Source organism: Diadema antillarum, unplaced genomic scaffold (assembly GCF_040938485.1).
Source record: "Diadema antillarum isolate AM-2024a unplaced genomic scaffold, OU_Dant_1.0 scf00000033, whole genome shotgun sequence".
Taxonomy (NCBI): Eukaryota; Metazoa; Echinodermata; class Echinoidea; order Diadematoida; family Diadematidae; genus Diadema; species Diadema antillarum.
The window spans coordinates 99,074-126,682 of NW_027270922.1; the positions used below are offsets into that span (position 1 = coordinate 99,074).

Sequence of the window (27,609 nt, forward strand, 5' to 3'; positions counted from 1 at the left end):
TAATCATTAAACACTTTCCACTAACGCCACTTTGAACTTTGGCAATGTGCTTACATGTACATACTCTTACATCAAATTTCACAGTAATTCAGATTGACAGTAAGGAAATGATATTCTAATGATGACTGGCTTCTCACAAGGGTTGCAGGAGGCTCATTACATTTCAGCGTGACATCGTCAGAGCTCACACAGCTGACATTCTGCAAGGGCCTTCTACCGCTACTGAATTTAAGACAACATTGGCAGTTATCCTCACTTGCAAAACACAGTGACAATCGAGAACGGGGACAAAAGCATGCCCAGTGCAGCTTTAAATAGAAGTCAAGATGTGACATTTCTTGGATCCTGGTACAATTCCTACAGGCAAACAAGCAAGCACATGTTAAGACCACAGGAAGGCACTACTGTGTAGTCAGAGGAACCATGATAATACAGATAATGGATAAAGCACAAATGATTTCACAAAATTTGGGAGTATTGTCACCACACCCGCCCCCCCCCCCCCCCCAAAAAAAAAAAAAAAAAAATGCTAGAAAAAAAAAACCAAACAAACAACCAGAACAAATGCAAGAGTAAAATCAGACTGGTACAAGTGCTCAGACTGGCTTGAATTCTATGTAAGTCAGACATGCTCAATGAGAATACTGCACAAAGCGAAACCACCAAAGTTTTCACATGAATACAGTGCAGGGACCAACCTTGGCAGACACGAAGCACTGGAGATGCCTCGGACATGCCGACGCACATGCATGCCACTCTGCTCCGGACTGGGCATTGTGGAACATTCCACTTATGGTGACGACAAGTGAGAGGTAATGATGAAGGAGAAGGGAGGAAAAAAAGAGAGAAATGGTGGAATGAGGGCAAGTTGGTGGGAAGTTTATGATGTGGGGCTACTGCGTCTTCACTCTATTTCCCCAAACTCGAGGAACAGCGCCCTCACATCCAGCATGGAGGCCAGGTCCAGGATTTGCTTGTGCAGCAGGGTGCTCTCCAGAATTTCGTGCCCAAGAAGGTTTGGGAGACAGCGCGGGTAGTAGCTCTCATCCTGTGAAAAAAGAAGGCAGACGAAGATGGAGTGTGTGAAAATAGAAGATGCTTTCCCCTGGATGGAAAACTTTCTCATCTGCTGAGAGGTACGTGAGGCTGCTGACAGTAAGGGCACTTCCCTCTCAACACCATCACATTTGGTTAATACTACAGCATAGGTCTAGACCCTAGCTTGGATACCATTGTGATGGATGCTGTTGAATTTCTTAACAATTTTTCTCTTTCCATTGTATATCTGGAAGAACCATCACGTGTGATGCTGTGCACGTGCAACATTTTTCATGTGGTACAATCTGTCTATATCAACTTTTCTTTACAACGATGGTGTCAAAGAATAGCAATGTACACCAAATTATCTTGAAGCAATTGAAATCCTTTAAAAAAATAATATAATAAAAAACAAGACTTCGGACAAATTCTATTGCACACAATAAAGCCTTCAGAGAGAAAGAGATAGACCAAAGTGTAACATTTCTTGTATTCACAACAATAAATAATCTAACATAATCCAACAATCTTCAACAATCGGGTAGCCACTGGGCATTCCTGGCTAATGTTACAGCAAGACTTGATATCGTTAGTCAAAGCGCAGAGACCTCTGCCCAAAATCAAATCTAATCTAAGTCTCATGCATCATACTTTGGCCAAATACAGCACGTCAAGAAAATGCATAGACAGGCTTCTTTTCTTTTTTTATTGTATTAATAAACATCTATGGTGATTTATTTAAATTTCAACACATGACAGAATCAACACACAATTTATCCACCCCAGTATAATTTTTCTTAGACTAAGCCAATCCTTTGACTTGTGCAAGGTCAATTCGGGTGCAGTGATATCACACCGTATGACACAGTATCATCTAATTTATTAATCACTTTTGTTTTCATTACTATTACCATAATTGTTACTACCAGATGGAGTAGAAATATCACTACTGTTTCATCATTACCAAGAAATTGCACAGTAAACAACCTTGCTTCTGATTACACTTGTGACTTGTATTTTCTGGTAAGCAGCCAGGGGTCTCGCAAGAAATCCGCATGGGCCACCTACATGTGTACCTTAAATCCCCGGTGGTATCGCAGCACGGCATAGCAGAAGATGTAGCGGGTTACTAGTAGCCGTAGGAACTCATCACTGAAGAACTGCTTGTAGACATGGTCTGCAAAAACACAACTGCTTTTGTCAAAAATTTGCAGCATACTTGCTCATTGCACAGCAAATGCATTAGTTAAAAGGAGTTCTGTCAATTTTCAATACAGAACTGGGGAATTGATTGTTACACTTCTGTAGAAGACTAACAACTTGTACTCTCATTTACAATGGACTACTGTAGAATATGTGTTCCTTTTCTGCTTTTCTAACTTCAGCATATGAACACATTGCTTCAAAGAAACTCACATATTGTATACATTGAATGAATAACAGCTCACCACATAATTGGACAATCAGTCTCCGAGATCTTGGGGGGGGGGGGGGGGGGGGTCAAATTGACCTACTCCATGCCCTAGTAAAAACTTGCTCTGAAATAGCCCACTTGAAATAGGGTTATATCTATTAAATACATTGGTACTATTTTGGGGGTAAGTACTGATATCTTTCAGGCGAGCAAAACTTGCCCATCTGGTAAAGGGAAAGAAAAAAATGATGTCACACCCTGTCCTACTGAGTTTTACTCCCTTCCGCCTCTGTTTATGGGATTATTGATTTTTTCCCCTACCCTTTTTGTTGCTGTTGTTGTACTTCTACGACGTATCAGGGCAATAACCCCCCCCCCCCCCCCCCCCCCAGCTAAATACTGGCTAGTGATAAGGTTAGAGTAAAGATTAGGGTTAGGATTAGGTTTAGGGTTAGAGTTTGGGTCAGGGTTAGGATTGACTTCAGGATTAAGATTATGGTTAGAGTCAGAGGAAGGGTCTGGGATAGTTGCCCAGGGGGCAATTGCCCTAGCCCCCTTCTAGGGAATTCAGACTGCTATTGTACCTATCGTCTTGGACTTGACAATCTGCATGTGGCCCTCCAGGATAATCTTCTGCACCATGGCCTGGCAGTTGTCCCAGAGGAGGCGGGGCACGTCGGTGATGTCGCAGACGTAGCAGAAGGCAGCCAGCGGGGCATGGAGGAAGTGGGTGAAGAGGTTACCCTTGTTGGCCGCGTTGTCCTGGATGGTGACCGGCAGCTGGACGGGCGACATCAGGCAGATGGTGGGCTGGCCAAACAAGTTGGGAATGCTCTAGCATGTGTGAGCAAAGGAAGGGCATGGAGCGACAGACAATTAGTACAATATCATTTCAAAAATCACTTTGGTGCAAATCACATTCCAAAATATGTACAATTTAATATCACTACATCTCCCACAATCCCTTTCCCTTCTCCCTTATTATGGACAGCAGAAGATTGTGTCTTGAACAAGGCTGAAGTAGAGGGCATGTAGATATGGTGTTGCTTTCAAACTGTCTCTTTATTTTGTCCCCTTATTACACTCAAAAGAACAAAATAAGAGACATGTCCTATGTATGGAAAGAGCAATTGAACGGGTACATATTTTCTTGCACGTTTATGTTCTCATCGTGGTATGTTATTTCATAATGTGAACAGGAACGCCACTGATATGTTGATTCCCAGCTAACTGGCAAATGCAACTTGCTTTCTTGACAGATACAGATACTGTACTTACATTGTACAGCTAAGTAACTCATAGTATAATGAAAAACCTAGTGCAGAAGTCTCCACAAAATGGGTGTTAATTCATAGGGTACCAGTACTCCTAACTGGATATGACACCTATGTACATATTGATGCAAGTTTTCAACCTTTTTATGAGGTCCTCTAGTTAATTGGTCTGCACAATCTTATGAGAATAAATGAAGAATACTGGACTATTTGTAACTGCAAATGTGGAAATTTTAGCGGTGTGGAAATTTTGCGTATTTATCGTGACATAAAGTCAACGTGAAAATAAAAGTGCGCCAATATCTGTGCTTCTAATATATGTAATAACATTTCATCACTTTGTTTTTCTGTGAAATCAAAAACATGCAAAATTCATTTCATGAGGTTGATCTCAAAACATTACTCATGTGACAATTTCCATTTTTACAGTAGTCCAGATTTCAGTGGGTTGAGAGATGTAAAGAACATACCGTGAAGGCGTGAGCATTGGGGCTGTCCACAATAATGAAGAGCGGTTTCCTGGTAAATGGGTACAGATCCCCTGGATGAATACTGTGAAGAATCAAAACAATCCGCATGAGAAATATATAAAGATGGAGCAACAGACACTAATAAACAAACACACATATAAACAGCTGCCCTCAGACACATGGAGAAGTATCAATACCCCACTGAACATAAAAAGGAAATGCACACATTTCGTTGTTAGGCACCCTAGTGGAATGAATTCCATATTTTGCCTGTAAGTACAGTATGTCCCAAAAAAAATTACAACTGGATTTTCGCATTGATAACTTCTCACGACATATGATTAAACTGTCTGAATGCTATTTCAGGGCCTTGAAATACAACATCTTAGCTACATTTCGCAGAAAACCCCATTCAGTTTGGTCAAGTGGTCACAGAGAAATGTGGCTCTTTGTAAAGTATGTCATGGATCTGTTTCTTCCAAGTTTAGCACTTGGATGCTCTTGCAGCTGCATTTTAATGTGTGAACACAATGGACAAAACTTGGAGGGAAGGGATTCCTGACATTCTCTACAAAAATCCTCATTTCTCTTTGACCACTGAAGCAAATCCGATGGGATTTTCTGTAAGATGTGGGTAATATGTGTACATTATAGTTTTATGCCCTGAAATTGTATTTGGATTGACTCACTATTTCCAAAGTTATTGTTGCGGAGGGTCCCGTTGTAATTTTTTGGGGGACATATGGTATATATGAAAGGTGTGGTGGTTAGGTATGACAGCATCATTTGAATTCCTGCTGGTACAAATGCCGAGAGCATCTTGTGTTAAGATGTCAGATAAAGATATTTAATAAACTCTGCTGCATTTAGACTGTGATTGAAATTCTCTAACAACTTAACCAAACAAGACAAAAGCAATTATTTATTAACAACACTGTTGAATTCTAGAATTTCAGAAGATATTAAAATCAACTGCTTGGTGCAATCAAAAGTTAGCACACAAATAGTGTTCATCCATGTGAAGTCATCTTATATGGCTGCCTACTGTACATGCATCAAAGCACATATGGAATAAACACAAATGACACAATTGTGAATTGCTATAATTTCCACATATTGGTGGACTACCCACCCCCCCCCCCAAAAAAAAAAGTATGCCTTGCATGAGTATAAGCTGCAATAGAATTTGGTGGACAGTCTCTGCAATTATGTTTTATTGAGTAATTCTTCAAGTAACAATGCATTCCTAGTCTGAGGAAGAAGAAAGACAAAATAACAGGACAAGAGACACCCCCCCCCCCCAATAAAAAAAGAAAGAAAGAAAGGAAACATGACCAGGAGTATCCGCTTCCATTTTAACAGGCTGGGAAAGAACTCCACACCTTGAAAGCATGGCCGACAATAATTCTCTCACATACTTCAATCACATATTCCTCACAGGATTGATTACATTCTGATGCTGGGATACTCACCAGTGGATGTCCTTGAGCTGGGCGGAGCGTTTCACATGGTTCTCTCCGTTCTCCTTCTTTGGGTTGGTGGCTACCCCGCCCATGTCATAGGCCCCGTCGCTGTCTGGCTTCCCGGGGGCAGAGGCGCTGGCAGCCAGGTAGACCAGGAGTACAGAGTTTGGTGGTAGCTCCTGGAACGTGCACAGTGACATCGTGGACATTTGAAGTTTGGTTCATCATTTTATGTGCCCAAGTATTAAACTTGCCAAGCACTTTCATGAGCATTCAAAAAGTTTCCCAAACTTGACTAGATTGCAGACTGAGAAAGCCCATTCAGGTGCAGCAATGTACGTCTGTTCAAAACGAAGGGCTATTATTACAATCATCCTCATCACCATCATCATCACCACCATCATCATCATCATCATCATTATAACTATCATGACACAACAACAAAAAGAAACTATGTTTTAAATACATCACTGGTACATTCTGGTATGATCTCACACTTTAAACTTGCAGTAACAACAGTCACCACTGATTAGAATTAGAATTAGAATTTTTCGTTTAATTGAATTTGAAAATTTGATTAGAATTTATCTTTGTTTTAGGTGACAACTAAAGCCCCAGTCAAATATAAACATGGATCCTCAAGGATCTACATGATGATCCGGGGAGTTCCGGGACAGTTTTGCCCTGGGTGGAGCGTCGACGAGCGTTGATGGCTGTACACACGGTATCAACATGGCAGCTACTCGGATAAGGCCGGAACAGCATGGCATCTACACGGCATCTACACGGCACTCACACGGACCAACTCGGCAGCTACGTGGTGGCCACACGGACCATTCCAGATAGCTCTGCCAACACGGCAGTCCCCGGCTGATGCCGGATGTTTTTGACCTCTAAAAGTTGCCGTGTTGGCCTTCCAGATGTCCAAGGATGCCAGAGGCGTCAACACGGATCTCTCCCCGGATCACCCTAGATCAAATCCGGGGTGATCCGGCATGTCCATGTGACTGGGGCTTAAAGACGCATTGAACGCTTTAAGCAACCACTGGAAGGACAGCTCTGAGTTCCCTCGGGAGGACTAATCTATGAGGATAAAGAGCTTTGCCTTCTGGCAGAACTGCTGCAGCCATGGGACTCAAACCAGGGCCATTACAATTGATAATCCATGGTCTTATCCACTGAGCTACACGTACAACAACTTCATCACAGCTAATCTGCATATACACAACATAGTTCAGTGACTCATCAGTCTCAAGCCTGAGATATTTTGATAACCAGGCAGACAGGCTCCCAACCAAGCCATTCTCAAGTTATTCAGAACGCCTACCTTCACTCCTGCAGACATGAATGTGTAGAACTGGTCAAATGATGGCTTGTACAGGAGATACTTGTGAGGGTTCTGCCGCTTGATTTGTGTCTGGTCCTGCCAGCAGCAGGAAAAAACAGAACAAAACAAAAGGAAGCAAAGGAAGGCTGATGATCAGACATATGAAATTTCAATTACCGGTATGCTTTCCACAATCTGGATGGATGTATTTACAACTAAGGCCTAAAATAGTGCAGTACTGGACCGATGAAAGCATTGCCACATTATGTTTACTTGAAAATAAGATACATCCAGGGGGAGCATTTCATGAAGCGTTTTGGTCGGATATTTCTTCGACAAACTGTTACAAGCTACTGAAATCCTTGCATCTGACTGGCTGAGAGCAAATTTGTCTGACAACTTTGTCGGACAAAATGCTTCATGAAATACCCCCCAGATTAACACCTGACAAAGTCACCAAACAATGATTTCCTTGATTTCAGAGTTCTAGGATTTGTTTGCTTGGCTGTGCCCCACTATACTGCAAATCTTCATCAGAAACAGAAAAGAAGCTGGCAACCTGATGACAACAGATTTAAATATTAAATATCAAATCCAAGGTTAAAATACAGTCATGATTAAACTTTCAAATAAAACAGTTCTATTAACAATGAACCATGTTTCATTAAAACGGAAAAATAGTGAATTCAATCATACACACATTACCCCTGGTATTTAAATAGAATTTCAAATGTGGATAGCAGATACAGCACTGTAATTAACCCGTTGAGGACGGACTGATTTTGCTACAACACGCATTTCCCATAAACATCTGCCCGAGTATACTCGGGGCTCGTCCTCAACGGGTTAAGACATCTATATGGAAATTGTTCACTTTTCAGCTTAATATCTTTCTGATTTCTCAGATTCAATGTCTCTGTTTATGAGGGTAACATGGTAACATATGACAGATTCTGAGTTGAACTGTAGTTTCTTTCTTCCCCTATCCTCCTCCCTTCTCTCCTTCTTCTTACTCAGTCTCCTCTTCTGTCTCTCCCTGACAGTTTGTTTTCTCTCCCCTCCCCCCCCCCCCTCTTGATGGATCACAAGTTTTTTAACATCCTGTGGTGGGTAGGACACACAAGAGAATGGCTTCGCTACCTTGACGCTGTTTTCATCTCTCAGCGTAGGTTCCCTCTCTAGAGTCTGCAGCATTCTGTACATGTCCAGGGTCAGCTCGCTGAACTTCACCTGCAACATCAAGGCAACAGGAGGGTAGAAATAAGTATCTTGCTTACCAAGGCCTTTAACATGATGGGGCATTCTTCTACCGCTGAACATCTCAACCCGCCCCCGCCCCATCCCAGTTGATCAAATGAACAGATTTATGATGCCACTATTATTACTGTCCCAATCAGCACTCAAACTACTGCATAAGCTGTTGTTTTCGCATACAGATATTCTTTTTTTTGCGAATGACAAGGTCAAGGATATTTTCGAGAGATGTTATTTTCATGATTTTCACACCTCGGCTATCATTGGTGCACTAGTGCCTGTCAATCTGAGATATTTTTGCATGTTGTTAAATTCGTGATCCAGCAGTGATTTGCGAAAAGTGCAAAAAATTAACCCTATTTCCACCGGGGGGCATTTTGGCCCCCCATCGACGTTTCGCGTGATTATTCCGCAACGCGTGATGCTCTTGCCGCGATATTTTATGACTTTTTTCTTTCAAGTACCACACAACGTTTGAGACCAAATTTGTCGCTCCAGGGCATACCGTTTTGAAGCCACACACCTTTGAAAAAAATTTGTCGACCCCAAAATTGCTCAAAAACATGATTTTGCGTACAAATCCAATGTAAATTGTGTTTTTGCAATTAATTCATATAAAAATAAATATTTTTACTTTCAATGGCTGATAATGATTTATTTTAGCCTGATTATGCTTTAGAAAGTTTCTGCGACAAATTTTGACGAAAAAAAACAACAAAGACAAAATTTAAAAAAAGAAATACATAAGAAATTCAATAAACAATAAAATACATAAGAAATAATTATGAAGCCGAAATTTTGCTTCAATATTATTGTTGAGGATATTGAAAAGAATATGTTCACCAAAAATTAGAAGTCTTGGAGCTTTATTTTTTTATCTATAAGCAAAAAAAAATTATTTTTGCATAAATAAAATACACTATTTAAAATTTGAAAAATCTAACTATACAAGAGCACATTGGCCTCTACATTAGTGCACATTTTCGCAAGGATCGCGCGATCAATGGCCGAGATCTGAAGGGGGGGGGGGCCAAAAAGCCCCCCCCCCCCCCCCCCCCACCCCCGATGGTTTCAAGTCCCTCAAAAAACCCGGTGGGAATTAGGGTTAAGGAATTCTGACACAAAAATTTAGCAATCCTTCAGTCTTTTTAATGGAGTAACAGGTGAAAATATAAATTCCATGCATAAATTTAAACATAATAAATTTATTAAAAACAGAAAATCAATATTTTTCTAATACGTGACCATGTAATCTTGTAGTTGACATCCTGCTCTATGTTCGGGCAAAATTTTGCAGCAATTGCGCCATCAGCGGCTGAGATCTGAAGGCCCCCCCCCCCCCCCAGTAAAAACTTGGTCTCAAATAGCCCAGTTAGAATAGGGTTAAACCCTCACAAAAATAACAGCTTATAGGACCTACAGTATGCAGAAGGTAGAAGGTAACCAACAAGAAAATGAGAACAGCTGACCTGGTGGGCCGAGTTGCCCACAATAATGGCCTCCTGCAGAGTAAGCTCGCTGGTGATGGACGGGTCTTTGGCGGGGACAATCTCCTCGGTGAGCCGGTGGGTTTGGACCTGGGGCGAAGCCTGCTCGTCCAGTACCCGTATGCCCTCATCAGCCTGGGTGGGTGGTGGGAGGTAATAACAGGGCCATGGTTGATATTACAGATCTTACAGGAAATCTGCTTGGCATCGATTGACTAAACCGTCAAGGACGATTTGATTTTGCTACAACACTTATTTCCCATAGACCCCTGCCTGAATATACTCGGGACTCATCCTCAACGGGCTACATGAATTGTATAACTTCTACCTTGCCTTCAGATCTCAACATTTTGAAAGTAGAATATACACAAAAATGTCCATGCTCGTTCAGAAGAATAAAGAGGATGGGTGTATAATGTTTTTCTCTCTTTTCATAATATCAAGATTCATGAAAATTACAGGTACTGTTTTACTAATTGGGTCAACATTTCCTGCTTAAAGATTTTTCCATGGCCACTTTGTGAGAAAGAGTTTCACTAGCAGCAGAGTCAATAGCATTAAATACGCCTGAATGGAGATAGGATGAAACTGTGGCACGCTCAATAAACTTTGCCTTTTGAGACATTGTGGAATGACCTAATAGACATTGACCCAAACAGTCACATCATGAGCACAAAAAAGTGCTGCTAAACCCAATCATCTGCATCAGTGACCTCAGTAAAAACAACATACAGATGTAGCTCTTGCCTTATGCTTTTCCTGTTTCATACTCTTTAGTCTTCTAGATCTATAATTGGTCCTAATGCTCTGAATCTCTCATCACTGTTTTGCATTTTGGATTTCACTTTGTGCAGTCATTAAAATCAACCTTAAAATGAAATGGGGTTCCACTTCACACACTAAAATGTTAACCTTCTATGCTAATGCACTATACAGTGGACACCCCAAAGTCCTCAGGACTGGCAGTGTTCTTTCATTACATCAAAATTTGGTTATAACCGAACAAATAAACAATAAAAAACATTGAGCAGATAATGTTGCAGCCCTAATTTTAAATTTGTTGTAGCCGGAATTTTGTTATAATTGTGTTCATTATAGCGGGAGTGCACTGTACTTGATCAGTGGAATAAATGGTCGTAGATAATACAAGCATGACAGCTCACATCTATAAAGGCCTCGATTTCACCCAGCACTAGGTCCCACTCCGGCTGATCCTCCGCATTGTAGTTGGATCGATATTCTTCCAAATTCCTGCTCAATTCCTGTTGGACATAAGAAGCAGCAAAAAATATAACATACATGCATTCAATCAAATTGGACCTGTCACATTCATGCAAGAAGAAAAAAAAAGCATTCTGCCAACTTCGGCTGACCATCAGAACTTAACTCTTCGGCAAAAGGAAGACAAGAAACTTTTTATTTTTTTCTGCCAGACTAGGAAAGCACCACAACCAATTGACACAGATCTATGGAGGACTTGCCATTTTCTCCTGAACAAAGCACAAACACACACACACATTCACACACAGACACAAATGGATTCTCCGTTATTTTGTTCCAGGCAAATATAGAGATGATTTCACAATGCAATGGATGGAAGTAATACTTGCAATGGATGACAGTAATACTTTCATTGCATGCTGAAGTCATAATACGAACGGTTCTGCAAATACTATCAATACTGTTATGTTTCAAAGTTGATAAAATGTATAAGAGTCACGTTAACACAACAGAAGCTATCTGTACAATGGTCACACTCATTAAAGAAGACAAACTTGACACCAACCTTTACCAAGTCCTTGACTAGATCCATCTTGCGTAGTAAAAGCCCGACCACAATCACTCGTGCGTAGTACCGCAATTTTTTGACCATAAGTTCAGGACTAAATATGCACAGCATTGGGAACAACATGAAACAACATTTTATCACAAAGTACATTTTTAAGCCATTTCAGATGGACTATGTCGCATTGTTTTGGATCTTGTCTATTGGTTCAGTTGTAGAACTTAGACTTTCAAGCTCAACTAAATGCCAGCATTACAAAAGATGCAATATGTATGCTGAAATTCACAAAGGTACATGTAGTCCAAATCTATACAACATATGTTGCGAATGGAGTATGCAAATTTCAGTTGCACTAAATATGAACATGTTCCACTTATAATGACATAAAGGTACCAACAAGATATAATTATCAACATGTCCTGTCATGTGCATATTTGGTGGATGACAGTACACTTTAAGTGTTTTTTTAGCTGATAGATTTGACCTTGAACCATGGATTTGATTCAAATTGCCTTTGTGAAGTCAGGCCCTACTTTCCTTTGCACAAGTTATTCTTTCAGGCCCACATTAGTCGGGACCTGTTGCTAGAATAGTCTCATGTATTATTCACACATACTTAAGAAGTTCTATCTTTCAAGCATAAATATTCATTACCACTGTTGAAAGAAGAAAACAGAAAGATTTAATAAATTAATTGTGCAAAAAAAAAAGTAGCTATACTTACCTTTTCTCTCTATTAACTTTGGAGAAGTACGCCCTCGCCCTGATGGCAGAGTAGAATGAGTACGCTTCATGGAGATAATTGGTCTCACTGGTTCTTAAACTGCAAAATAAAAGCATGAATTTGGATCAGTTAGTGAAACATTTCAAAGGAATTCCACATAGTACAAGTTCGGAATGGTAAGACAAAATCTGTATTTAAAATATTTTTGAAAACTACATTATGTATATCCAAGGACCACAAGCAACTGCATCACATGTGGATTTCCCAATGATGACTCTAAAAACTGACGAACCATACTCCTGAGCTGAAAACACACACAAAAAAAGGGGGAAACAAGGCAAACACCATGCAATGTCTCGCCCGCATATCATAAGGTGTGATTACAGTATTTTTCAGTGTACACTGTAAGTGCACAAATCTTTTGACCAATGACCTTGTCAGAGATTACCAATTGAACGGTATACATTTGTATGAACTTGACTGGCATCTTTAGGCAATGTACAGTACTTTTGGTAAACATTTGGTGGTCATACAATATTAAAGCTGTGGAAAGTACACCACAATACTACACTTGTATACATGTGCACAGTGCTTTAATATCATGCAACGATTTACTGTACCTATCAATGTTGCCAACGGTTGTTTTTATTGCTATACTCATCAATGTTATCATTACTATCACTCTTACATTTTATATCAATTTCATTACATAATCATCAATCGTATTTCTTTATCAGCCATTATCGTGACCAGAGCATCTTGACTGTTCTCATCATCACAAGCAGCACTATACAATTATTCTCATAAAATTGTCCTAGTGACGGGCATTCTACTGTGTGTAGGCGAGCAAAAACTCCAAAGTAGCATTCTCTCCACAGGGAAGCAATAAGAAAACAGGAGCAACTGTGCTGCACTGCGGGTCTACATCATCACTTTAGATGTCATGTTGCAAAATTTATAGTGCTCTTGGTGTGACTGACAGTCTGTCTCTTGGCATGAAAAGGAATCCCCATCTGTTGCCTAGCAACATGAGTGCAACACTGCTCCATGCCACCTCAGCCACATCCTCCCCTGCCAGGTGGTAGTCACTTCCTCCTGATCAATAAATCACTCTGCACATCTCCTACTGCACATCCAACACTGGCAATAAGAGCATCTCATTTCATAAACAACCTTGCATCTCATGAAACAGCGTTGCCATGGTGATCTGTCTTCATCACCCACACTCGGAAAGCTACATCACTGGTTCTGTAATAGAGGGCAGGGTACATGACTTCTTTTTGTCTTCAGAGTGATTTCGGAGGTGATCTAGAGCTACAGATAAATTTGGTTACAGAAGTACATTTTGAAATAACTGGCAAAGCGCCATTTGAATTCAGACTGTAGGTTACTCAAATTCATTTGATTTTGTGAAACACCACACTTTGATTATAAAACCTTGCTACAGATCAGATGGAATACAGAATGTTAAGTACCATTTTACACGAGAATGTACTGGTATAAAGGTTGTTATGTTTTATTTCCATTAAACAAAATTAAAAACACATTTATGTAATGAATTTGGTAGTTCAATCTGATACAGAGCATACACTATCACCACCCTCTTTCCTCTCTTAATTAGGAAAAAAATAAAAAATTTCAATACAAGGACAGTCTAACAAAGGTTGATGGTCTAAGCCTTCCATGTTTAGAACATATTGTGCGCAGGTGTTCACCCCACAATAGAATGTACTCCACAATGGTCTCTCCAACCTTGGCATTTCTTTTCTTTGTTAATAGCTAATGGTGACTTAATACTGACATGTGATGTATCATTCTGTAAAATGTAATCTCTTCCTGCATCAATGGCATTCATCAATTTTTCATAGGTGAATGTCATTTAACAAATAACTGAAAATCTAACCCTGGTTTGCTCTGCGATGGCATCATATGCATGTTGGCGAGCTTTCTTCACCATTTGACACAGCTGTCCCATTGTACAACTTAATTACAAATAAACGGAAACTACCCAAAATCTCTGATCTCCATATTGCATCATCATGTCCTTCCTATCGGACTGAGACACAACACATAAGTGGGACTGCAAATATATTAGGCACATAAAGGGTTTAACCCTAAGGCCGGGGGAGGGCCTCCGAGGCCCAACCCCCTCGACGTTCCGCGCAATGTGTATCGCTATCGCAAAAGCTATCGCCACGATGTTTCATGACTTTTTTCTTTTGAGTCTCCCGCATCTTTTGACACCAAATTTGCAATGCCCGGGCGCGCAGTTCCGAAGTTGCGCATAAATATAATGTACATGCATGTCAAATAAAAATTGCTCAAAAACGAGAATTTGTGCACAATTTCAATGCAAACTGTGCTTACAAGTTACAGGCAAATTTCATAAAAGCATGATTATTTGGGGGTTTTATCGATTAAAATCAATTAATGACATATTTTCTTGTTCGGAACAATGTCGCGACAAATTTCATCAAAAAAACAATGCAAAACATTAAGTCGAAAGAACAAAGAATACATAAGAAATTCAAAAAACAATAAAATACTTTCGAAATTTTTTTCTGATGGCACAATTTTTTTCTCTTACATTTGCTAAGGACACGAAAAAGAATATTTACACAAACAATGTGCCTGTTTTGAGCTTTATTTCGTGATTTATACCAAAATGTCTGATTTCATGCATAATTATGCATAAATTAGCATAATTTCGCATAAATGACAATTTTTTTAAAAATTAACTTCACGGTACCGGTACTTTAGATTAGGTAGTAGGCAATGTGTGTGCCAATTTTTTGTGCTGTCGATCGCCGAGATCTGGAGGGGGGGGGGGGGGGGGGGGGCCTGGGAGGCCCCCTGCTCCATCACCTACCTACAATAGCCCGGCCTAGTTACAGTTAGAAAACAAGCTATGGTAAATATGTACCATTTTGTACATGTACATGTACATTGTACAACTGTAGTCATTCATATGATACAGACAAGTATATCATCAGCTGAGATATAATGTCCAACTGGAAGAAGGCAAAAGCTGTCTGGGTTCTGTGACCAACAGAGTACAGCTGTGTAGCATTGCTTGCCTTAACACTTACATTACAATCACCATATTCATAACCTGCCAAAAATATTTTTTCCTTCTGTTTCCAAGTAAACAGTTTTACGAAAACGATTCACGGATATTGAATACAGAAAAAAGTCACTATACCATGATTGCAAAATCTATGATATTACGGCTTCAAAATCAGATCTGCCAAACAAATTTGACTTTCCCAAAATATTCAACATTTATTTTTTTCTTTTTTGCCAAAATGTAAAAGAGGAGTTGTTTTCTGACCCAATGTAAACATAAGAACATACATGTAGATCTGAGATAAGTAAGGTCATTCCTGACAACCAAAACATTGAGCTACAGATTTTAAATTCCTTTGACTTAGATTGTAGAAGGCATCCTTTTTATTCTTTCATCATTTGTGTAATTCTATAGAATATGACATAACTTTACTCAAATTAACACACATTTATGTCTCTGTTACTGGATCAAGATATTGTTAATAAAAGATGCTGTTCTGTGCTCTTCAAGCGTCAAATTTCAATTCATTGCTCCCATAATGGCTTAAATAGTCTCAGAAAAGTGATACACATTATATATAATACATATTCATACAGGGGCCCTAGAAAGCTATTCATAATTTGTGTGTTTTATTTTGTTTGTCTGTTTGTTTTGTGTGTGCATTTAATAAACTGAAATAAACAATAAAATACATAGATATTAATGAACAAATTACTTCAGGATAATCAATTAACAAATAGCTTCAGAATTGTAAGAACTTATGATTGTTAGTGGAACCAGCAGCACTCGGAATTAACAAAATTAGTAATTAAAAAAAGTGGGGTAGGCAATGTTATCTAGTGTATTAAAAACATAGAATAAAATGGTCTTAAACTGAATGTGGGTATGCTGTTTGGGCTTTGTACAATCTGTTTAATCCAAATCTGAAAAAAAAAAATAACTGATAATGGACCATCAAAATGCTGGTCTTCACTTTCCCTTCCTATTTTTCAACAAACTTCACCTTTCCTTGCACATTTGTCAAAATAACTACATGTACATTTGTATGTTTGGTGGTTTTTTTTCACAGCTTCATAAAAGAACAGCTGCATTGTGTATTCATGCTTTCATCAATAACAAAAGCTATTATTTACTGCAATTGATCACATTGTCACTGACAACTCACTAGTAGTGGTAGTACAGCTGACCAATCTTGGAGGCTATTTCACCGATCTGCCATCGCTTCAGTCCATACCTCAGATCAAGGACTTGCCTGCAAGAAAGGACAAGAAACCGTCAATCTAACACCATCCATACTAGAATCGACTGGAAAACCCAAGACTTTGTACATACAAGAGCAATCAGGTTTGTGAAGGAAGTGGGTTGGCATTCGTATCAATTTCCATTCACCTTTACAGGAACATTGCCACTTCCTAAGGATCACATCCTCTTCATCATTGCATTACTCTCCAATTATCACCTTTTTATCACAAATGTCATGGTTAAAATTCCCTCACCTCGTCAGTAACAAGAGAAAAATAAAAACTCAGTGCTCATCACTGTATCTCAATAAGTGTTCTAAAGTCTGGAAGAAAAATTAAACATTACCTTTGCTATCAATGAGGAAATTCACAAACAAGGTTGTAAATGGTGCATCCTCCCCCCCCCCTTTTTTTTTTCTCTCTCTCTCTCTTGTTAAATGGGCATCAGAGTCTAATAGAGAAGGACAACTTACAACTTGCAAAGAACACAAGCTTGTGTGTGGGTGTACATCGCATTGTAAGCAATACCCAGTATTGAGTATTTTCTCGTCTTTATGGCAAAGGCCAATTTTACATTACGTATATAAATGACACACAACTTCACTGTGTATTTAAAAGTACACTTTCATTCTTTTGATGCAAAATACACAGGTAATTTACTTTTCTATCTAAAAGTTTGCTTCAATATCAATAACTGTACACACATAACAGTGTACAAAAGTATGAACAAGAGTCTAGAGCACACTATTCAGGCTCGCACGGTCAATATTTCGCATTGTTCGATACCGTATCCACGCAGCAGACATGTACTACTTGACTACCTTCGCACAGGTGGATTACCAACTGTCCGGTCTCTTTCCACGGGTAACAGAATCTCATTTGAGGGCATTGAGGGCCTCTCTAAGAATTGTATGGGAGGAATGGGTTAAATGAACAACTTTGATTCTTAATAAGAAAAAAGGCTCCACAATTCAATTGAAAAAAAACTAGAAACCAGATTCAACAGGCATGTGCATCACTGCGCAATTTTAATATGAAATGTCTCGATACATATCTGGTTTTTACAGTTTAAAAGAAAAATCTTAGCACTATGAGTGGGCAAAAATTCCTGCGGTTTAGTGTAGCTATTGAGCAAATCCTGAACAACTGAAGTAGGCAATTTGTACTTTTTGAAACACAAACTTTCATTTCATAACTTAGCAAATTTCCTTGCAGCTGCATTCCAACATCTGTCATACTGACCACCACGCGTTCACAATCTCATCTACACTGTAGAAGAAAGCAATGTACCCGTAGCTTCTTAACAGGAATGACCAAGTTCAAAGAAAATTGCACTAGAAGTTTGTCTTCATCTGCTATTTAAGCTTCCAAAGCAGCCGTACAAAAAGCAAATATCTGACACAAGTCAGCATGGAAATGATTCAAAACTTGGAAACTCTGCACGAAACTGACATGAAGACAAGATATACAATGTACAAGTACAATTTTTGTAGGCATACTACGTACCTGTTTTGCTGCTGAAATTTCCACAACTTTGTGTAGACATCAAATGTCCTTGCAAAATATGATTGCCACTGTTTATGTCCATACTGAGGCAAGTCCCTGGAACAAGAAATTACCATAATATAAAATGGCCATAAAAAATGGAATATAAATGATTATACAAAATTACCATACAAAATGGAACAACAAATTACCATTTCAAGATTGCACAAGAGACCACAGAGTCTACACATGCATTGCATTCAACCAGATATTCCTAATCCTAATCCGATTTATCACAGGAGACTACACATCTACTATCAGTACAGTCCCTGCTGTTGTACGTATGTTGAGTCACGAAAACTAGAAAAGCACTCTGAGAGCGCAGACCTCTGCCAAGCAGCTACTTTCCACCAATGAGCTCTTCCCAAAGAGATTTTTCTCCTTTCCACCACTGGGGAAAAGCTCTTTGGGCTCTTCTATAGAGATCAGTGATTTCCACCAATTATACGTAGGTATACATGCTGAAAAATCGCCCGATTTCCCAATACAGAAGCCTTTGTTACACTGTACGCGTATGAAACTTTAGTGCGCGTATGAAAACCTCAAAAATGTGCAGCTTGAACTCCCAAGTTTATTGATTCTAGGTTCTACCCGCCAATTTTTTTTTTTTTTTTTAATCCTTCATAAATTCCCATCGGATCATATCCATAAGATACACTTCTGTTAACTTCTATGTTTACCACATGTGATTTTCCCAGCTACCTACACAGGAAGGCATGACCATAAGCTCAAGTACATAATCCCAACCGTGACCATAGATGCGTTCAAATTTTCCTTTTTTCCCCCAGCTGTTAGAACCTGGAACCATCTGTCAGGACCTGTGGTCGCAATTACCAACCCATTAACATTCAGAGAGGCTGCTCTTCCAGTCATCCGAGTGATGCAACCTCCTGTTGGGTCACACACGCTCTAAGCAAAGAGGCATGTGTTTTTTTTCTACTAGCACTATGCACCATCAGTTTTATTGTACATTAGTGACATTTAACATCATCCTGTTCACTGTAGCAGTAAATTGGGTTACCTCTCGGTGCAAGGATAAAGAACACCCCTTGTTAGAATAATGGATCAATCCAGGCGGGTTTAAATGCAAATTGGGGGGTCCATCGTTCCGGTCCATGATTGGCCAAAGAAGGACCGCTGCAGAGACTGAGACAAGGACTGAACTGGTTTGAACACGTATGGTCAAAGCTTGGTCTGAATCGGTCTCCATCTGTGTTGTACTGTTAGGCGAGATCCTGTGCTGTGGGTCAGCAGGTGAGCTTGCAGGGTTACTAAGAAGTAGTTAAGGGTAGTTTTGTATAACTAGTAGTTTCGTAGGGTATTTAAGGTGTAATTTTAGTAAGGAGGGCTTGCCCCGCTCTGCCACAACATTAGCGCGTACAGCAGCGCTAGTGCCTTGTAGTACTCTCACCTGGCGTAGGGTGGGAGCGTATCACTACAACATCACCATGTCACCTCTCACTGACGCACGACATTTCTACCATCCCGGGATAGTTTCAAGGAACTGCTGAAAGGGATTACTAGTACTTCACGGTTCAAGGTTTTAAGATCACTACGTACCAAAATTCAATCATCTGTTTAATACTTGCATCATTCTCAACTTTTCCTGTAAGTTTCATCCAAATCCGGGAAAGAGTTCCTTATTAAATGCCCCCCCCCCAATAATTTGCACAAAATAGATAAATTACAATTCTTTTTTTACTAATAATACACTAAATAAAGGTTATGCCATTTATTAATAAACTAAATAAAGGTTACCCGGTATGCCATAACCTTTATTTAATATTATTTAACATTACAATGTAGTAGATATTTCTATTAAAAAAATAGTAATTTATCTATTTTGTGCAAATTAGTGGGGGGACATAGGGAACTCTTTCCCAAATCTGGGCTGTTAACTGCTTTTTGAGTTATTTTGCACACGGACAAACAAACAAACGGTACTAAACATAATTTCATAAACATAACCTCCTCCTCCCTTGGTGGAGCCAGAGGTACAATGTATGACTGGAATAAAATCTCCTAATCCTACAATTAAATTCAGCTGAGATAAACACTGGCACTGTCACTGAGGTGTGTTAACATCTAGCATCCACCGCGTCTGGCAGTTTTCCCTTGAGTAGACAGGGTTTAATAGAACTAGGCACGAATAAAAGTACCTATCCAGATTCTACACAACCTTATTGCCGACAACATCTCAACATCACGATTTCCATGCTCTGGGACTGTGTACATGCATCTCAGTCTCTGAACTATAGCTGTACCGTACATTCATTGTGTATCCCACGCACGTAGCATCATATATTTTGTTTACGAATTTGGGCACCTACCTAAGACCATTGAAGAGCTGTTTGGATTTCTCGTGCAAGTAGTTGAATTCCTGCACAATTTTCCTTTCATCTTCTGTAATGGCTGTTTCACCGTCAGTCTCCATCTGGTATTTCTGTTGAATTTTCTCTCGACGCGATCGATCTTGAAGTACAAGTGCGCACGGATCTCCTACGCGACTGACACACATTCACCAGCCAGCCGTGCAGATGCCGACCAACCTACTACGCTACGGCCTGTGTTGCAGGGCCGGGCTCTCGTGCAGTGGTGGTGATCAGTGTACGTGTGGATTTTTCTTCTCTCATCCAGTACAACACAGTAAATCAAACATATACACACGCACACACGAGCACACATGATCATGACGATACCCACACAGCCCACCCGAAATGACTCCCTGTGCGCTTCTGCATTGATTTTACTGAAGTACGCCATCTGGCTTCAATAGACTGCTTTTCTCTACCACTTGTGCTCTGAAACACCAACCGGAGATGATTTGGTAGGAGGAGGCGCCACCCGCATGCCATTCTCCAAGACGGAGAATCCTAAGGGCGCCACGGCAAAGTAGAATGGCGCCTTAGGCCAAGTTTTCGTAAGGAACTGTGCTCCCGTATAGAAGAGATCAAACAGCTCAAAGCAAAAAAACAAAAATAAAAATAAAATACAAAATACAAAATACAAAATACAAAATACACAATATAGCGTGTAATGATTATGGATAAACAGGACAGAGGCCCTGCATATTTTTTTTTTCTATTCTCACCCAGAGTTACTCAAATTTTACTCCCGATCCCACTTTTCACCATATTTTTTCCTTTTCGGTTGCTATACTGAATGGGCCACATATATTTCTTGTTTGATGCGGGACAAGTGAGAAAGAAGGATGGTCAAAGCTGGACATTGATGCAGGTCCATGACCCAAGCTTTCTAACGTGTCGCTGTGACTAATCTCTTACAGGTTCGATTCCCACTGGTTCCTTTTCCCGACGTGTCCGTTAAAAATATAGCGTCCTAGATCAGCAGTTGCGATCTTACAAATTCCATTCGTAGAGAGGACAGACAAATTGAATAAAACTCAAAGCTCACAAGTTCAAATTTGTTTCTACCTGAGTGAGTACTTAGTTAATGAAAGATTTTTACTATAAAGTATTGCGTTTATGAGGAAATTTTGGTCTTTCAAAACAAAAATAAAAAGGCCTCTAATAACCTTTTACATCATTAGCCCCTATGTCGACCAATAAGTCTGGTAATATGTTGTTATCATCTTAATCATGCGAGGAAGATACGTAGTAGGGCCTATAGCTATACGTAGAAAGACAGTATTTTGGGGGATTTATTTATCCGTTCTCTTTTCCTTGCAAGTTTATACCAACATAAAAACTGATAATAAAATGTCATTGCAACGAATGACAAATCACCCTGCACCAATGTAAACACACGTCAACATTATGCAGTCATTTTGAGTAATGGCAATCATTAAAAAAATAATGGACATAATACTCCGGCGAGATGTAAGTCAATAGTTTTTATCATAGATATCATTAAGAAGAAATTAATAATCGATATAATAAGTAATTATTATCGTCGTTGAAGGGCACTTTGTCAAAGAGTTGCAGTAATGACATCTTGATGCCATATCATAATCATTAATTTGAATAATGAAAGTTCATTGTGCACTCACTTGGCTGTAAATCACTAGGGAGGTGAGCGAAATTCAATCCCGTTACATATCATTCACTTCATTAAAATGACAGATATAACAAAAACAATCGAAATGAGTAGGATGAACATAGGTCCTACATGAGAAAGTTGTGGGAAATCAGTCAAAACTTGGAAAAGCTGGAAGAGATTAAAGAGGACAGGGGAAAGGGCGAAGGAAAGGGGTTGAAGGGTAAAACAAACACACAAGAGGCATGAGACGGATTATTGGGCTCACTGATTACTAAGGTATACAGAGGAGAAAACGATTAATGATTTTTTTAACGGTCGCACAGGAGGCAATAAAGGCATAGGCTTGCAAGAGTATAACTCATTCGGTTATGGGAGTTTCTCAGTTACCATGAGATTAATCATCTAATTGAAAATTAAATATAATGATACTTAAAGCCTCATTTACACTGTTCTCGAGAGAAATTCCAAAATCTAAAGGGGCAGAAAATGACACTACAGGTTCGGGGCAATCGAATCTTACATATATCTATATCTTATAATAGTCAAAGGCAAGTGAAATTCATTACATTGCAAAATATGCTATGAGTGAATAGTTTTGCTTTTAACGAATATGGACTTGAATAAATGAGGGAAAGACTGGTTGGCAAGTTTAAAAAAACGTCCTAAATGCAAACAATACATGTCATTGATCTTAGATTTAAATGTTGTGTTCATGAAAAACATCAACAGTGTGGCATGTGCATGATCCATTACAAATGATTCATGATAAATTTTCACTCTTCTCTTGCTAGGTTTCATTCAGCGAAGTCGAAATTAATTTATGTAGGAGCTACAGTACCCCTTTAAAAGAGCTGTATACGTGTGATTTGCTTTGATCACCATAACCGATACTATGTACAATGCATGCACACAAGAGCGCTCATAAGAGCGAAATAATATGATGATCGCTGACAGGATGTTAATAACAGTTCTATCGGAAGCGGGTATATGGGAAGGAACAATTATTAGGAACTTTTATGTGCATGCTATTTATGAAGGCAGCAAGGCAACTCACAACAGTCTTACGGAAAGTATCACTTGCGCTGTAACATAAGATAGCACCAATGCTAACTTTCCATCACGCTATAACGAGAAAGAAATTCCTCACAGGAGTGAAAAACATGCGAAAGTGCGTTGTCAGGTCTGCAGCCGTCACCGTCGGTCAAAATGAGACGCTAGAGAAAAAGAACCGGATAACCCTTTGCTCGAATGGCTCCTGAATATATATGGAGCATTGTTAAAAGCACAGAACGTCAGTGGGCAGCGAAACCTGTTCGCATGTATTAGAGACATAAATCGTAATCCACTTTTGTCATCATTATCAACGGCTATATACTACTGGCTGGTCACGTGTAACATAGTGCATTGTCGATGCATTCTAACGATGCATTCCATAATTTCAGTGCATGGGAAGACTCTTAGCTCATCGAGAGAAGGAAGTCGTCACTGCCAATAGACAAGAGAATGCAGCTATACAACGCAGTCGTGTTTTGTTCTGCTTACTTGAGACCACGCAGTAAATGCAAATTATACTATGAAACTATCACTATGACGGCCAAGTTCTTGGTATTCCTTTCTATTCTCTCTTGGATCTTATGCGGCTTCCCGGAAGGTAAGCGTTAGTGAGAGTTGATCATCGTCTATATACTGTGCAGAGATGAACATTTTTTGTCAAACGTATATATAAGATAAAGAGAATATTAATTTGGGAAAGTTGACACGTGCTGCTGTATTTTGAAAATTAATTGCGTCAAACAAAATGTGTTCCATTTATACAAATAGAGTTAGCATAGTCAACATGATTTCTTTTAGCGATTTTCAAAATTCATGATTAATTATTCCCAGCTAACAAACGCATAATGTGAAGAAAAAGAATCATCCGAGGCCTCTGGAAAATAATTATTATAATTAGATCTGGTTCATCTTCCGATGCGTTTTGCTGATAGGCCCTAGTTTTCATAATGGAACATAAAAAAGTTATTTACTTTTCTTTTCCCTGGTTTTTCTTTATGAACAATGTCAGAAATCAAGGAAATTGATGACTGATGTCCTTGATGCCTCCACTGAATGTCTAATATGTATATGAAGAGTTTGTTCGCAAAAACCGATAAGTCCATATTTACCAAATGGAGATATTTGCAATTAAAGGTCAAGAAAAATAAAGAGAATAATAAGAAAATTTTTGCTTCTTTGACCATAACTTCAAAAATGTACCTTTAAATGTAGTGACCAATATTTTAAAAGGTATTATTTTGATGACAGAGACCGTACTTCAAAATCATTAAAAAATGGACTTATCGGTTTTTGCGAACAAACTCTTCATATATAGTTCTGGCTACAACGCTTTACAGACATTGAGTTGTTTGGGGTTTTTTTTTTCAAGACTTCCTTTTATTCGGGGGGGGGGAGGGTGTCGTTGTTGGGTTTTTTTTAAGAGGGCATCATATCAATCCCTACCTTAAGCACCTGTTAAGCTCTTGAAAAGAAGCTGAGAAGTTAAAGGGGAACAGAGCAGTGAAAGTTATAGCAAAATCGGATCCAAACTTAAAGGGGAAGGCTAGTAACCGATCAGTGGGAATCAGTGGGAATGCTGAGGGATGATTGTTCCAATCCTTGTGGGATTCATTTAAGAGTACATTATATATCTACTGTTGTGTGAAAATTATTTGCTTCAGAACGGTCTCATAATCAAGTAATGTGCAGATTAATGCCCCGTCACTGACCAGGGACGCTTACCTGGAAACATTAAACTGCACATTACTTGAATATGAGACCATTCTGAAGCAAATAATTTTCACACAAGAATAGATATATAATGTACTCTTAAATGAATCCCACAAGGATTGGAACAATCGTCCCTCAGCATTCCCACTGATTCCCACTGATCAGTTATTAGCCATCCCCTTTAAACTAAGAAGTTATGATTTTCTAAGTGTAATCAATCAAGCACAAGTTGGCAACTCCGTGATGTATCATGTAAGCTATAACTTCCTGTCCCTGTTCTGTCCGGTTCAGAACGCGACATGATGAAGATGAATTATAATGTTGATAATGATAACAGTAGTCAAAATAATAATACAAATATATACTTATTGATAGCAATAATGATAATCATACTACTACTACGCATAATGATGACAATAGTGATGATGATGATGATAATAATAATGATGATAATATTACTTATAATAGTAATATCAATAATAATAAGAATAATGATAATAGCAATAATGATTATAATTATAATCATAATGATGATAATATTAATTATAATAGTAATATCAATAATAATAAGAATAATGATAACAATGATAATTATAATCATAATGATGATAATAATAATAATGATAATAGTAATGACGATAATAACCATTATTAAAGGTAGTATACTGGAGTCATCACATTCAAAGTTCTTGTTTGCAGTGAGGGTATCATCATCTGGTCAAGGCAGTGTCATTGAATCTAATGACACATGAAGTTCTTCAAATATTCGTCAGCAGGAACGGACGCCCTCACAGTGTCAACTTCCATTCAAGGCCAAGGGGTCGTGGGGTTCACTGTGGTTATTAACTGCAAGTATGATCCACCGTCCAGCCATGATGCAATGAACGATAACCTGAGGTGGTTTGTTAATCAAACGGAGCTGGTAAGTTGCAAATTTGATGCAGCTTCGAATAAACCACGGTGTGACTCAAAGACGAACAGTTCAAAGTACTCATTTACCGCTAATGGCCTTTGTTGTGGGAGTATTACCATAAAGCGACTTACCGAAGACGACGAAAATACGTACACCTGCCTCGTAACCACCAGCGCTGGCATCAGTACCAGTAGGGTCATTCTCAACATCACACATCCCAGTAAGTCTACCATTATTAGGTGGTGGCTAATTTTGCAAAACGATGTGTGCTTTCAGTCAAAGTGTCAGAGCAATCAAGAGCGAACTGAACCTCGAGTTGGGGTTGAGCACTCCCAAAGTAAACCATGTCAGACATAACCGCGCCGCATCGAGTTTGTTTCACTATTGCCACATGCACCTGTTAAGGAGGATAGGGGGAAAAACATATAAATTACAAAATGAATCATTGCAACTTTTGTTGTCATTAATCTTGCCTAACATAAAACGATAATGTATTTGTATATATATTTTATTGTAATTCAAGACATTTCACACTAAAACACAAAATGTGAAGTACTCAATCTGCCCCATATGAAACAAAGGAAAACCACAAATTCTTTTTCACATGTACAGAGACGCCAGGGTCATAGAGTTAGTAGCTGGGGGTGAGATGTAAGGGTCGATCAATGTAGTGGGCGAAGTTGTATATCGCATCGTCTGGTGCAGGAATAGTAACTCAGTATTTTGACTTATTCTGATTTACAATGTGCTTTCCCCTGCTGGGGGGGGGGGGGGGTGTTTTGCCCTGCTTTTGCTATGGACTAGTAATAAAACGCTTGTCGTTCGTGTGAGCGTAAGTCCCCTAAAGCGCGAGTCTCACGCCTAGAAATGCATGAGACTTGATAGGTCTCCATGTATAGGCCTCCCTAGAGATACGATAGTGTATCCAGTATACAATCCTGAAATACAAGCACCATAATTAAAAATAATATTCCATCAATAGGATTAAACATATGAAACTCAATATATGGGATATTCACACACAAAAATGTGCTTTTCTTTCCTCATTCTTTTTTTTCCCATGAATTTCCCATTCGAAGACCCTTTATACAAAGCTATAAGTCAGATACATGTATAATCTCACATGAGCGAAGCGTGAGGTACCCTTGCGGGACATTTTAGAAAAATGAGACTGCATGCTCCCGGCGAGATAGAAAAATCAGTCTGTTTTCTTCGGAGTTTTACATTTCATTTATCTATGTATTGTGACATCTGCGAGGCATTCCTTGGAGCCAGAGGTAGTCTAAGCGGAACAAAACCCCGATGGTTTATACAGATTGATCTTTCGGTCTGTCTACTGGCCTGAACCGGTCCACGGTTAATGTGGCAAGATTTGGATTGCTCTTGTTCGATCTAGTACAGTTCTTTTTATTTGGGACTGATGATTCCAGTTAATGTCCAACGTCGACATGGTTCATTTTGGGTGTCAAATGCCACACGATGATCATTACCAGTGAACAGTGAACAGTTATTGAACAGTAAACTTCACGTTATTGATGTGTGAGGCAAACACGTGCCTTGATCTTCTGTTTAAACTCTTTGCATAATAGTGAATATCACATTTACATTCTTTACTTCGCGTAGCTCTTACTTTAGATGTATAAAAACAGTTGATCGATCTAGGAATCGCCTCTTCATTGTAGCAATCTTTGTGACTTGGTCTTTCATAAATTCGAGAAGTTATTGCATGAATTGCGCATTAATTTGATGTGAACGTTTTGTTTTATCACACCATAGACATGATAGAGAGTAGCTAGAGCATGCACTCATCTTTCTCCTAGATTTATTTGACATACAGCTTGCAT

At 39.1% G+C, this 27,609-nt stretch overlaps 1 protein-coding gene across 1 annotated transcript; it reads right to left on the bottom strand.

The window, feature by feature from the left end:
• Positions 1 to 904: 904 nt before the first annotated feature.
• LOC139742621 (protein SCAI-like) lies at positions 905 to 20,625 on the bottom strand. Its single transcript, XM_071653148.1, has 14 exons — positions 20,421 to 20,625; positions 18,052 to 18,147; positions 16,470 to 16,556; positions 12,238 to 12,336; positions 11,514 to 11,610; positions 10,891 to 10,989; positions 9,710 to 9,862; positions 8,127 to 8,216; positions 6,987 to 7,082; positions 5,669 to 5,838; positions 4,197 to 4,278; positions 3,037 to 3,286; positions 2,115 to 2,215; positions 905 to 1,048 (listed from the first exon to the last, which is right to left on the bottom strand). Exons 1-14 carry the CDS (start codon positions 20,606 to 20,608, stop codon positions 905 to 907), a joined length of 1,752 nt encoding a protein of 583 aa, XP_071509249.1. The 5' UTR covers positions 20,609 to 20,625.
• Positions 20,626 to 27,609: the final 6,984 nt, after the last annotated feature.